This window comes from Bombina bombina, chromosome 7, assembly GCF_027579735.1.
Source record: "Bombina bombina isolate aBomBom1 chromosome 7, aBomBom1.pri, whole genome shotgun sequence".
Taxonomy (NCBI): Eukaryota; Metazoa; Chordata; class Amphibia; order Anura; family Bombinatoridae; genus Bombina; species Bombina bombina.
Window position 1 is genome coordinate 346435704 of NC_069505.1, and position 14524 is coordinate 346450227.

Here is a 14524-nt window from a genome sequence, read left to right on the forward strand (position 1 = left end):
AAGATAGCAAGAGAACGAAGAAAAATTGATAATAGGAGTAAATTAGAAAGTTGCTTAAAATTGTATGCTCTATCTGAATTACAAAAGAAATAAATTGGGTGCAATGTCCCTTTAAATACAAAACAAGTAAAGGGGCTCTTTATCATTCCAAGGAGGACAACATTCCAAGCCAGTGAACTTGTCAGCACACATCAAGGAATAGTATAGCTGCCTCTGTATCATTGCACAAGTGTTTATTTGTGTACCCTGCCCATTGCTATTGCACAAACATTTGTAAATTAGAAGTGTCAAATGTATTTTTATCATCAAACATAGCAAAACCTAGTGCTGCCATCTAGTGTTCTTGTATATAGATAGCAGTCTTGCAAAACTCCTGCCATATAGTCCCTATGCACATACAGGCTGCTGAACTTACCTCCCTACTTATCAACAAAAGATACCCAAAAAATTGATAACAGAAATATATTACAAAGTTTTTTAAAATTGCATATTCTAAAATTTTAGGTATCATGCCCCTTTAAGTTCTCTACCTCTGCTTGTATGTGTATCACATTGCTCTGAACTTGGTAAGAACAGTATATAGTGAAAACAAAATTTATGCTTACCTGATAAATTTATTTCTCTTGTGGTGTATCCAGTCCACGGATTCATCCATTACTTGTGGGATATTCTCCTTCCCAACAGGAAGCTGCAAGAGGATCACCCACAGCAGAGCTGTCTATATAGCTCCTCCCCTAACTGCCACCTCCCAGTCATTCGACCGAAGACAAGCAAGAGAAAGGAGAAACTATAGGGTGCAGTGGTGACTGTAGTTTAAAAATAAAAAACACCTGCCTTAAAATGACAGGGCGGGCCGTGGACTGGATACACCACAAGAGAAAGAAATTTATCAGGTAAGCATAAATTTTGTTTTCTCTTGTAAGGTGTATCCAGTCCACGGATTCATCCATTTCTTGTGGGATACCAATACCAAAGCTATAGGACACGGATGAAGGGAGGGACAAGGCAGGCGCTTAAACGGAAGGCACCACTGCCTGTAAGACCTTTCTCCCAAAAATAGCCTCCGAAGAAGCAAAAGTATCAAATTTGTAGAATTTAGAAAAAGTATGAAGCGAAGACCAAGTTGCCGCCTTACAAATCTGTTCAACAGAAGCCTCATTTTTAAAAGCTCTAGTGGAATGAGCTGTAATTCTTTCAGGAGGCTGCTGGCCAGCAGTCTCATAAGCTAAACGGATTATATTTCTTAACCAAAAAGAAAGTGAAGTTGCTGAAGCCTTTTGGCCTTTCCTCTGTCCAGAGTAGACAACAAACAATGCAGATGTTTGACGAAAATCTTTAGTAGCTTGTAAATAAAACTTTAAAGCACGAACCACGTCAAGATTGTGTAATAGACGTTCCCTCTTTGAAGAAGGATTAGGACACAGTGACGGAAAAACAATCTCCTGATTGATATTCTTATTAGATACCACCTTAGGAAGAAACCCAGGTTTGGAACACAAAACTACCTTATCTGCATGGAAGATTAGATAAGGGGAATCACACTGCAAGGCAGATAACTCTGAAACTCTTCGAGCCGAAGAGATAGCTACCAAAAACAGAACTTTCCAAGATAAAAGCTTGATATCTATGGAATGCAGAGGTTCAAACGGAACCCCTTGAAGAACTTTAAGAACTAAATTTAAACTCCATGGCGGAGCAACAGGTTTAAACACAGGCTTGATTCTAACTAAAGCCTGACAAAACGCCTGAACGTCTGGAACATCCGCCAGACGCTTGTACAAAAGAATAGACAGAGCAGAAATCTGTCCCTTTAACGAACTAGCCGACAATCCCTTCTCCAATCCTTCTTGGAGAAAAGATAATATCCTGGGAATCCTGACTTTACTCCATGAGTAACCCTTGGATTCACACCAATGAAGATATTTACACCATATCTTATGATAGATTTTCCTGGTGACAGGCTTTCGAGCCTGAATTAAGGTATCAATGACCGACTCGTAAAAAAAACACGCTTTGATAAAGCGATAAAGCGTTCAATCTCCAAGCAGTCAGACACAGAGAAATTAGATTTGGATGTTTGAAGGGACCTTGAAGTAGAAGGTCCTGCCTCAGCGGCAGAGTCCATGGTGGAAAGGATGACATGTCCACCAGATCTGCATACCAAGTCCTGAATGGCCACGCAGGAGCTATCAAAATCACTGAAGCTCTCTCCTTCTTGATCTTGGCAATCAGACGAGGGAGCAGAGGAAATGGTGGAAACACATAAAGCCAGGCTGAAGGACCAGGGCGCTGCTAGAGCATCTATCAGCGCTGCCTGGGAATCCCTTGACCTGGACCCGTAACAAGGAAGTTTGGCGTTCTGACGAGACACCATGAGATCCAGTTCTGGTTTTCCCCAAAGTTGAATCAGCTGGGCAAATACCTCCGGATGGAGCTCCCACTCCCCCGGATGAAAAGTCTGCCGACTTAGAAAATCCGCCTCCCAGTTCTCTACTCCTGGAATATGGATAGCTGAGAGATGGCAAGAGTGAACCTCTGCCCATAGAATTATCTTTGAAACCTCCAACATTGCCAGGGGGCTCCTTGTTCCCCCCTGATGGTTGATATAGGCTACAGTCGTGATGTTGTCCGACTGAAATCTGATGAACCTGACCACAGCTAGCTGAGGCCAAGCCTGAAGAGCATTGAATATCGCTCTTAGTTCCAGAATGTTTATCAGAAGGAGTGCCTCCTCCTGAGTCCACGAGCCCTGAGCCTTCAGGGAGTTCTAGACTGCACCCCAGCCCAGAAGGCTGGCATCTGTTGTTACTATAGTCCAATCTGGCCTGAGGAAGCTCATCCCCTTGGACAGATGGACCTGACATAGCCACCAGAGAAGAGAATCCCTGGTTTCTTGATCCAGATTTAGTAGAGGGGACAAATCTGTGTAATCCCCATTCCACTGACTGAGCCTGCAAAGTTGCAGCGGTCTGAGATGTAGGCGGGCAAACGGTACTATGTCCATTGCCGCTACCATTAAACCGATTACTTCCATACACTGAGCCACTTAAGGACGAGAAATGGAATAAAGAACACGGCAAGAGTCTAGAAGTTTTGACAATCTGGCCTTCATTAGGTAAATCTTCATTTCTACCAAATCTATCAGAGTCCCTAGGAATGAAACTTTTGTTAAAGGTGATAGAGAACTCTTTTCTTCGTTCACCTTCCACCCATGGGACCTCAGAAATGCCAGAACAATGTCCGTATGGGACCTGGCGATTTGAAAAGTCGACGCCTGTATCAGAATGTCGTCTAAGTAAGGGGCTACTGCTATACCCCGCGGCCTTAGGACCACTAGGAGAGACCCTAGAACCTTTGTAAAGATTCTTGGTGCCGTGGCCAACCCGAAGGGAAGAGCCACAAACTGGTAGTGCCTGTCTAGAAAGGCAAACCTGAGAAAACGATGATGATCTTTGTGTATCGGGAAGTGAAGATAAGCATTCTTTAAGTCTACGGTAGTCATATATTGACCCTCCTGGATCATAGGAAGGATGGTTCGAATAGTCTCCATCTTGAAGGATGGCACTCTGAGAAATTAGTTTAAGATCTTGAGATCTAAGATTGGTCTGAATGTTCCCTCTTTCTTGGGAACTACAAACAGATTTGAATAGAAGCCCTGCCCCTGTTCCTCCTGCGGAACTGGGTGGATCACTCCCATAACTAGGAGGTCTTGAACACAATGTAAGAATGCCTCTCTCTTTATCTGGTTTGCAGATAAATGTGAGAGATGAAATCTCCCTTTTGGGGGAGAGGTTTTGAATTCCAGAAGATAACCCTTGGACACAATTTCCAATGCCCAGGGATCCTGGACATCTCTTGCACAAGCCTGGGCAAAGAGAGAGAGTCTGCCCCCTACTAGATCCGTTTCCGGATCGGGGGCGGCTCCTTCATGCTGTCTTAGAGGCAGCAGCAGGCTTTTTGGCCTGTTTCCCCTTGTTCCAAGCCTGGTTAGGTCTCCAGACCGGCTTAGACTGGGAAAAAGTTCCCTCTTGTTTTGTGTTAGAGGAAGTTGAAGCTGCGCCACTCTTGAAGTTTCAAAAGGGCTGAAAACTAGACTGTTTGGTCCTTAATTTGTTGGACCTGTCTTGAGGAAGGGCGTGACCTTTTCCTCCAGTGATGTCAGAAATGATCTCCTTCAGTCCAGGCCCGAATAGGGTCTGTCCTTTGAAGGGAATGTTGAGAAGTTTAGACTTTGAAGTCACGTCAGCTGACCATAGCGCCCTATGCGCCTGAATAGCAAAACCTGAATTTTTAGCCGTTAGCTTGGTTAAATGAACAACGGCGTCAGACACAAATGAATTGGCTAGCTTAAGGGCCTTAAGCTTATCAATAATATCTTCCAACGGGGTTTCAACCTGTAGAGCCTCCTCTAGAGACTCAAACCAGAAAGCCGCAGCAGCAGTGACTGGGGCAATGCATGCAAGAGGCTGGAGAATAAAACCTTGTTGAATAAAAATTTTCTTAAGTTAACCCTCTAATTTTTTATCCATTGGATCTAGAAAAGCACAACTGTCCTCGACAGGGATAGTGGTACGCTTAGCTAGAGTAGAAACTGCTCCCTCCACCTTAGGGACCATCTGCCACAAGTCCCGTTTAGCGGCGTCTATAGGAAACATCTTTTTAAAAACAGGAGGGGGAGAGAACGGTACACCTGGTCTATCCCATTCCTTAGTAATAATTTCAGAAAACCTCTTAGGGATTGGAAAAACATCAGTGTAAGTAGGTACTGTATAGTATTTATCCAATCTACATAATTTCTCTGGGACTACAATAGCGTCACAGTCGTCCAGAGTTGCTAAGACCTCCCTGAGCAATATGCAGAGGTGTTCAAGCTTAAATTTAAATGTAGACATATCAGAATCAGGTTGAAGTATCTTCCCTGAATCAGAAAAATCACCCACATATTGAAGCTCCCCTGCTTCAGCTTCAGTACATTGTGAGGGTGTATCAGACATAGCCACTAAAGTGTCAGAGAGCTCTGTATTTATTCTAGTCCCAGAGAGTTAGACGGCATAACTTCCTCCTTGTCAATTTCTTCTGGTGAAAACATTTTTAAAACCAGAATATGGTCTTTGTAATCTATAGTAAAATCAGTGCATTTGGTACACATTCTAAGAGGGGGTTCCACAATGGCTTTTAAACATAATGAACAATGAGTTTCCTCTATGTCAGACATGTTTAAACAGACTAGTAATGAGACCAGCAAGCTTGGAAAACACTTTAATAACTGTGAATAAGCAAAAAATAAAAACGGTACTGTGCCTTTAAGAGAAAAAAACAATCACATAAACTGCAAAACAGTGAAAAAAAGCAGTAAATTCTACAACATTTTTACAGTGTGTATAATAGACTGAAATAGCATTGCACCCACTTGCAAATGGATGATTAACCCCTTAGTTTCAAAACCGGATCAAAAAAACGATATAGCCGTTTTTAAACAGTCACAACCAACTGCCACAGCTCTACTGTGGCTCCTACCTGCCCATACAACGACTTTGGAAGGCACAAAAACCCTGTAGAGGGGTCCTATATGTCAGGGGACTCCTTCAGGGAAGCTGGATGTCTCAAGCTGCAAAACTACTGCGCAATTAAGGCACGAAAATAGGCCCCTCCCAACATGTACTCACAGTGAGAGGGCCTTAAAAAACTATCCCTAGGCAAAATCTAGTCAGCCATGTGGAAAAACTGGGCCCCAGAATAAAGTTTTATCACCATTTGTAGTAAACGTTTATATACATCAAGCAAACGTTATATCTATTAAGTAATGAGAGTAAATAACAAAAATATTACCCTTTACAGCAAGCATGATACCAGTCGTTATTAAATCACTGTAATCAGGCTTACCTTAAATAAATCAGGTACTGTCAGCATTTTCTAGCTTATCATCTCTCTAGAAAAATTTAAAACTGCGCATACCTCAGAGCTGGAAACCCTGCACGCTATTCCCCCAGCTGAAGTTACCCATCTCTTCAGTTATGTGTGAGAACAGCAGTGGACCTTAGTTACAAACTGCTAAGATCATCAAAAAACTTCAGGCAGACTCTTCTTTACCTTTCTACCTGAAGCCAAAATAGTACAACTCCGGTAGCATTTGAAAATAATAAACTTTTGATTGAAGATAAACTACATTAATTAACCACATCTCTCTAGCTACTTCCCTTGTCGAGAGCTGCAAGAGAATGACTGGGAGGTGGCAGTTAGGGGAGGAGCTATATAGACAGCTCTGCTGTGGGTGATCCTCTTGCAGCTTCCTGTTGGGAAGGAGAATATCCCACAAGTAATGGATGAATCCGTGGACTGGATACACCTTACAAGAGAAATTATAACAGTGTGTATAATCAAACAATACAAGTGAAAAAAAGAAGGAAATTATACCATACAACACTGTGCACTATAAGATCATGGGATGATATTCAAAAGGTGATCTTCTTCGTACCTCAAAGAAAATAGAGAGAAACTTTCATAGTGTTAAACCATATGAGAATATCCCTTTAAGCACAATAGGAAAACTACTCACATGATTTTGAGCAACTATAGCTCTAAGTGATGTGCTCAAATGTATCCAATACTGTATTTGTTGTAGGGGTTCCAATATTTAATAACAAAAATATTCTTTAAAAAAGCTAAGTTCTTGCAAAATAAAAAGGCAATAAATGTCTGTCACTCTGGGGTCCCAGCGGCTATCAACAGGCAACACATTCAGACCTCCTTCCTAGATAGATACTGTATCAGAAGGGTCCGGTGCGACTTGGTTTCAATATGCCTTCCCCTCCATGTGACTTTGCCTTTGTGACTGCTGGCAAATATTGACTCCTTGCAGTCACAAAGGCCTACTTCTCCTCTAGTAGGCAGCTATCCGCTGTCCACATTTACCATTGCACACGAGCGCAGGAGCTGTCAATCTCCTCAGTTAAAAGAGTACGTCGAGATTCAAATTCTCCACTTTAGGTGGTGGAGAACAGTGCAGAGAGAAGCCCATGAGGTTGATTACGAGAATGCAGAGACTGTGCAAAATTGGTATCAAGGCAAAGGGTAGCATCTTAGAAGCATCTGAAATATAAAATAGCTTTACAATTATGTTGTTTTTTTGATGATTTTACTGTTATTTTGAAATGTATGAAAAGTAAAAAACTTGGAAGAGTAGGTGTGTCTAAACTTTTAACTGTTACTGTATACAGCTCCTGAATGATTCACCAGATGTATCCTTATCTGGAGTGAAATAGAACAACTTTAACTATATATTTAACTCCTCTGCAGGGGTTAAATATATTGGGCTAGATTACGAGTGGAGCGGCAGTTTGCGCTCGGAGATTTGCTCTTGTATTGCGAGTTGAAAGTAAAATGTTTGCACTCTCGTGTTTGCAAAGTCGCAGTAACAAATAGACTTTGAGAAGTTGTGAACGCAAAATCACATTACCCCAATAGACTTCAATGGTGGCAAAAAAAACGAACACCCACAAATCGCGCAAACAAAATTGCGGGTTATTTAAAAAAGCAACATTCAATTTTCTGCACATAGCAGAATATGTTGTATATATTCTTAGAGAGATGTTTAAATATATATCTGATGGCTATTTGTACAAATATATATTTATACATGCATACATATATATATATATATAATACATAAACATATTCCACTATGAGCAGAACATTTGAATGTATAATATTTATTAAATACATAATTAAACCCTTTATTAAATATGAATAATGCATAAATATGATTTTACATGTTTTCACCAACTTAACTACAAAGGGTTCCAATGCAAATATATATATATATATATATATATATATATATATATATATATTTTTTTTTTTAAACAAGCTTTATTGTGCAAAACATTCAACAATACAACAAAATGGAGACATCAAGTATTATTGATACAATGGAAAGAGTAATGTCCATATAACCAGATCTATTCTTTCGTGGGTAAAGTCCAGTCCCAGTGTAAATGCAGATCTGAAGTCTAGGTTTAACCAGGTACTTGTGTCTCCATTATAAGCTTGAATTTTCAACATTTTTCTTTGTACAACATAGATATACTTGAACAATAAACAAGTCAAATAGTTGACCAAGTGTGACAAATAATATACCTTTAAGCAAAGATTTAGGAGTGAAATGGAAAAGGAGGGAAAGGGGGGACTTCAGAGGTGGAGAAAGAGGGAGAGAGGGAAAAAAAAAAGGAATCCCAGACTATGTGGATGTACTCTTGTGTCCTGCTGGTTATACAGGTGTTCCTCTCCAGCTAGCTAGCATTAATTCATGTGTGACCATCTGATTTGTCTTGATATAGTGTAACCTCTCGAGCACCAGCAGATCATCCACTGCAGCTCGCCACTCTTCTAATGTTGGGATGTTGGATGTTTTCCATTGTTTAGGGATTAATTGTTTAGCCCCCGTGATCATTATCAGCATAAGAGCCTGTTTGTATGATTCTTTAAATTTAGGGATGTTCAGGAAGAGCATCGTGTCGGGTTTACAGGGGATGCTAATATTCAGCCTCTTGAAGCCTGTTCAATCACTTCATTCCAATAGCCCATAATTCTCGGACAGGACCACCAAATGTGGAGAAGCGAACCATGTTCCCCACACCCTCTCCAGCAAAGGGTACTAGCCTTAGGGTACAGCCTATGGAGCCTAGCTGGTGTAAGGTACCATCTACACAACAGTTTTAAGTGTATCTCCTGTATATTTGCTGAGACCGAAGAGTGTTTTGTCAATTGAAACGATTTAATCCACGCCTCTTTTTCTATATCTATACTAAGCTCCTTGTTCCAGGCTCTGGTATAGGTGGGGAGAGGACTGTCAGGCGGGTCTGACACTAATTTATAGATAAGTGAGATTAAACGCCTTTGTGGCCTGTTTGTAATGCATAATTGTTTGAAAGAGGTGGGAACTCTACCCAATCTTTATTTGTGCGCGTGACATGTTAGGAAATGTACCATTTGGTTATATCTGAACCAAGAAGAGAAGATATTGCAATCTACCTCGGTCATCTGTTGTTGAGTGTATAGCTTTCCGTTCTCTAAGATGCTGTTCAGGCAGCCATCTCTGAGGTGATAAGGTCTGCCAGGGTGTGTGCCAATTTTATAATATGGTAATTCAGGGTTCTCAATTATTGGAAGGAGCGGAGAAGCTCTGGTTGAAATATGTGAGTTGGTGGCTATTACTTTATTCAATTCACCTAGTATTTCCGATGTTATATGGTATTTGCTCAATATCTTGGGCCAATGTGATGGCGGTATCCATGCCAGTGTGCCTACATTGTTTAGATTAAAAATTTGACCATCTAGTCTAACCCATGCTTTATGTGCTGTGTTTTGAGACCATTCAACTATACGTTGTAATAGTATAGCTTTCCTATAGGCCGACAGGTCAGGAAAACCCAGGCCTCCCCTGGCCCCAGACAGATACATTGTTTTTCTAGGGATCCTTGGTTTTGTGCTCGACCAAACAAACTGTTCTAGTACCCTTTGCAGTTGGTGTATGTATTCCCTCGGAAGTGAGATCGGGACTGTCTGCAGTAGATAAAGTATGCGGGGAAGAATATTCATCTTTACTACTCCTATCTTGCCCAACCATGTGAGGGGTTTGTTTTTCCAGGAAGATAAGTCTCTTATGATCTCATCTCGCAGTCTTAAATAGTTATCTTTATATAGGTCTCGAGGATTAGGTGTGAGATATATACCTAAGTATCTTAGCTGTTTAGTGTTTACCGAAACTTTATGGTCTGCCTTTAATTTCTGTATATGTTCAGGGGGTGCACTAATGTTAAGGAGTTCCGATTTATTTAAATTAAGATGGAAGTTGGAAAGGTTACCATATGTTTCTATCTCTGAGAGGAGCTCCGGGACCAATAAGTCAACGTTTGTGAGGGTGTACAGAATGTCATCCGCATATAGGGCTTGTTTATGTTCTGTATCTCCCACTTTTACACCCGTTATTTTAGTATTATGTCTGACTTTATGAGCCAGGGCCTCTATCGAGATGGCAAACAGAAGAGGGGACAGAGGGCACCCCTGCCTGGTGCCATTCGTGATTTTGAATGCGTCTGATAGTGTGCCATTTACTCGAACCCGAGCGCTAGGGGATGGGTATAGCAATGCATATATTTTATATATATATATATATATATATATATATACACACACATATATATATATATATATATATATATATATATATACAGTATATATATATATATATATATATTAACAAAGGATGTTCGGGCACTCCTTCAGGTAACAAAAGTTCAAATTTTATTCCAAATACTTGCTTATTAAACAGACAAAAATGTCAACAGCAAAGTCTCTGCTTATTGACAGTTGCACATAGTGAATGAGGACTGCTGGAATCCTGTGCAGCAGATATGTTTCGTGCTCAACAGCACTTGTTCACTGCTCCGTATTTATGTGTTTATATGTGTATACATGTCTGTAAATACATATATATATATATATATACACGCATAAATACATATGTTCACACATATAAACATATATATAAATACATATACATATTTAGATGTGTATATGTATGTATCTCTATGTTAAAGCCCTTTGCAGTCCTTTTTTTCTAAAACCTAAGACCTCATGTCTTTGAGCCCTTATACATTTTTTGTGCAATTTTTCTTTTTAATCATTTTTATTAGATAGTGTTATTATGAGTGTAACTGTACTTTTAAATTTTGAAGTGTTTTGTGACTATTTTGACTCATGTAACAGTTAACCAGAACTCTGAAGTCACGAAAATCGCAATTGTGCTCATGCGCAACTTGCATGCAAACAGCCGCAAAAACCCAATATCAATTCTGCGCAGACAACAGTACGTCACTCAGAATTTAGCTCATAGTGGGAAAAAAAAAGTTCAAAACATAAAATGTGCAAAAACGTATGTTATTTTTATACTAGACTTTCTCTTTAAGGTGCATAGCATAATGTGACTCAAGATAAGAAGTGAAAAAATATTACGTACGTTGCCTGTTGTGCACTAGAAGTGTGAAACACAGCTGTTATAGATGATTGAATCCCTTTGCAAATATCTATATCATTCTGCTGTATTAGATGTCAGCAAAGGAGCAACTCCCCATCTGATCAAATTCAATAGTTCAGTTGGTTAAGTTGCGTTGTCTTAAAATATTACCTGTTTATTATTTCAGTAAGGACTTTATCACTATGTTTTCTTTGCATTAAAATAACTATTATCTATTTGTATAGATATCAATGAATGTGCAAACAATCCATGTAACCAAGAGTGTTCTAACATATATGGGTCATATCAGTGCTACTGCAAGGAAGGATACAAGCTTGCGGATGATGGCGTCACTTGTGAAGGTACAATATGCCTTTGGTAGTTACACAGTTTGATGATCTATAATTTGTGTTTCTGTTGGTGATTAAGAATAAAGATCTGTAAAGATTAGTTTAACCCACAATAATTCTATCTATTTAAAAAGATATTACCCTTTCCCACCTTGACTACTGCAACTCCGTCCTCTCTGGTCCCCCTAGCTCCTTTACAATCCATAATTATTGCATCTGCCAAGCTCATCTTCCTTACACGTCGCTCTTCGTCTGCTGCACCACCCTTCCAATCCCTTAAGTGGCTTCCTCTTGCCTCCAGGATTAAACACAAAATTCTGACTTTGACACACGAAGCCCTCAACTGTACTGCTACCCTCTATATCTCAGACCTTGTCTCCAGATACTCTCCCATCCCTTCACTCTGCTCAAAATCTCCTCCTCTCTTGTTACCTCCTCACATTCCCGTTTACAGGACTTCTCCAGACTGGCTCCCTGCTTGTGGAACTTTCTGCCTCGCTCCACAAGACTCTCCCCTAGTTTTGTAAGCTTCAAGCACTCCCTAAAGACTCTTCTGTTCCGGGATGCATACAACCTACACTAACCTTTCCTAATAACAGTTCCTCTCCTCCATTGCTATCTGCCATGAACCCCCTTAGAATGTAAGCCTAAGAGCCCAACTGCTTGCAGATCACCTTCATAACAGCTGACTACAACAGTGCGACTCTAGGTAGGGCCCTCTACCCTTTTGATCCTTATAATTGCTACCTTGTATACCGTCCATGTTTATAGTGCTGCAGAATCTGTTGGCGCTCTACAAATAACCTATAATAATAATATTACACTTAGCCACTTATTATTATTTTTTATTAGTATAGCGCCCAAAATTCCGTAGAGCTGGGTATAAAGGTAGATATATACAATGAGAAAGGTTTATGGTAAAATATAAATATATAACAGACTAAACAAATCTAATAGAGGATGATGATGATTTAATTGTAGCTTTTTTTTTTACTTACAGCATTCTAAAATTAATTACATAATCTAAAGTAAAATAAATCATGTTTCATTCAATATTTTAGACAAAAAAACAAAGGAAAAAGAAGCGCAAACTCCTCTAAGTATAGGTTATAAAAACATCCCAAAATGTAATCAAAGTAAAGTATCACACTCACATTTAAAAACTTCAAGCATATATGAGGTATATATCAAGCATGTAAACAAATACACCCTTAGGGGTAGATTTATCCGCCCTACATATCTAAATGGCGACAGCATACGCTATCGGCATTTAACATTGCACAAGCATTTCTAGTGAAATGCTTGTGCAATGCCGCCCCCTGCACATTCGTGCAAATCGGGATGATTGCAGTCCACCACCTCAGAGGCGGCGGATGAGTTAAAGTGAATGTAAATTTTGATGCTAAAGTGCAAGGTTTTTAAAAATTCGATTAAAAACAGGGGCACTTTAATTAATCAAAATTTACATTTCAATCCTGTTGTGAAAAAAAACCTTACCTTTTAAACTTGACAGCCGCTCCAGCTTCCTCCGGTGGTCCAAGCCATTTCTGATGTCAGAAATGATGGATGGGTCATCCTCCAATCACAACTTTCCCCCCCCCCACCATGATTGGAGGAAGCCAGATTCCTAATTTTAGACCCAGGAAGAGGCTTTGCGACGGGTGGAGGAAGCTGGAGCAGCTGTCAAGTTTTAAAGGTAAGTTTTTTTTTCACAACACAAGTGAAATGTAAATTTTGATGAATTAAAGTGCCCCTGTTTTTAATCGAATTTTTAAAAACCGGGCACTTTAGCATCAAAATTTACATTCACTTTAAGGAGCAGCAGTCTTCTTAACTTAAAGGGACACTGAACCTAAATTTTTTCTTTTGTGATTCAGTAAGAGCGTGAAATTTTAAGCAACTTTCTAATTTACTCCTATTATCAAATTTTCTTTATTCTCTTGGTATCTTTATTTGAAATGCAAAAATGTAAGTTTAGATGCCGGCCCATTTTTGGTGAATAACCTGGGTTGTCCTTGCTGATTGGTGGATAAATTCATCCAACAATAAAATACTGCTGTCCAAAGCTCTGAACCCAAAAAAAAAGCTTGGATGTCTTCTTTTTCAAATAAAGATAGCAAGAGAACGAAGAATAAATTATAATAGGAGTAAATTAGAAAGTTGCTTAAAATTACATGCTCTATCTGAATCACAAAAGAAAAAATTTGGGTTCAGTGCCCTTTAAGTTTCAGGCAGATCTGAAACTTCGGGGGTAGATTGCAACATCCGCTGCTTAATAAATCTACCCCGGTCTTTTTCGATACAGACTGATATTATGGCGCTTGATTTTTAATTACTTTTTTCATTCAATATTTTATTGAACTTATTATAAAGTGTATGAGTTACATTAGACTTCCAATACTCGGTTTATTTTAAAATACAGTTTAATTAATATTTGCTATGCCAAATGCATCTTGGAATGAGAGGTTGAACAGGTTCTTGGGTATGGATAAAGATTTACAGAAATTTATAGTGAAATAAAAAAAAAAGATCTTCACCTTTTCAATTTGAAAATCAATACATGATTCACCATTAAAAAGTTGTGAGAATGTCTCAAGTAGGAATATTTTAGAATTTTAAAATGAATCAATTGCAGTTTAAAAATTTTTATTGTTTGTTTTTAAATCCCTAAATATACTTATTTAATTTTTAAAATGATATGGAGTGCAGCCATAATATAACCCTCAACCAACTGTAAGTCCATACAGATATAAGCTCTATTCATTTTCATGGGACTGCGTACACAACTCACAATTATTTTTCTTATGACTGCAATAGTATTAGAAAGTCACAAGCACAGTGATTAGAACAAACTTGTTAACGTTATTTAATTTAACCCAATAACTGATAAGCAGGTTGTTTAAAATAATTTTGTTATCTATGTTGACTCATGTATTTTAATTTTTTGTTCCTTTTCTTTCTTTTCAAGATATTGATGAATGTTTTCAGAACATTGGAAGTCTTTGTATTTTCCGCTGTGTTAACACACTTGGCAGCTACAAGTGCGCCTGTCCTGACTATGGCTACGAAATGTTGGCAAATGGACGAACATGTAAAGGTAAAGATGGGCATGAAGGTTTTTTAGGATATAAAATCTGAATATGTATAAAAAAATACAGAT

The 14524-nt window shown here is 39.1% G+C and overlaps 1 protein-coding gene across 1 annotated transcript in view; it reads left to right on the forward strand.

Annotated features, from left to right (window-relative positions):
* The window catches only part of LOC128666417 (fibulin-2), a 282635-nt gene that overhangs the window by 246924 nt on the left and 21187 nt on the right, over positions 1 to 14524 (forward strand). The window contains exons 10-11 of the mRNA XM_053721016.1: positions 11260 to 11376; positions 14333 to 14461. Of these exons, the coding sequence (XP_053576991.1) occupies positions 11260 to 11376; positions 14333 to 14461 (246 nt within the window). The remainder of the gene's footprint in view (positions 1 to 11259; positions 11377 to 14332; positions 14462 to 14524) is intronic.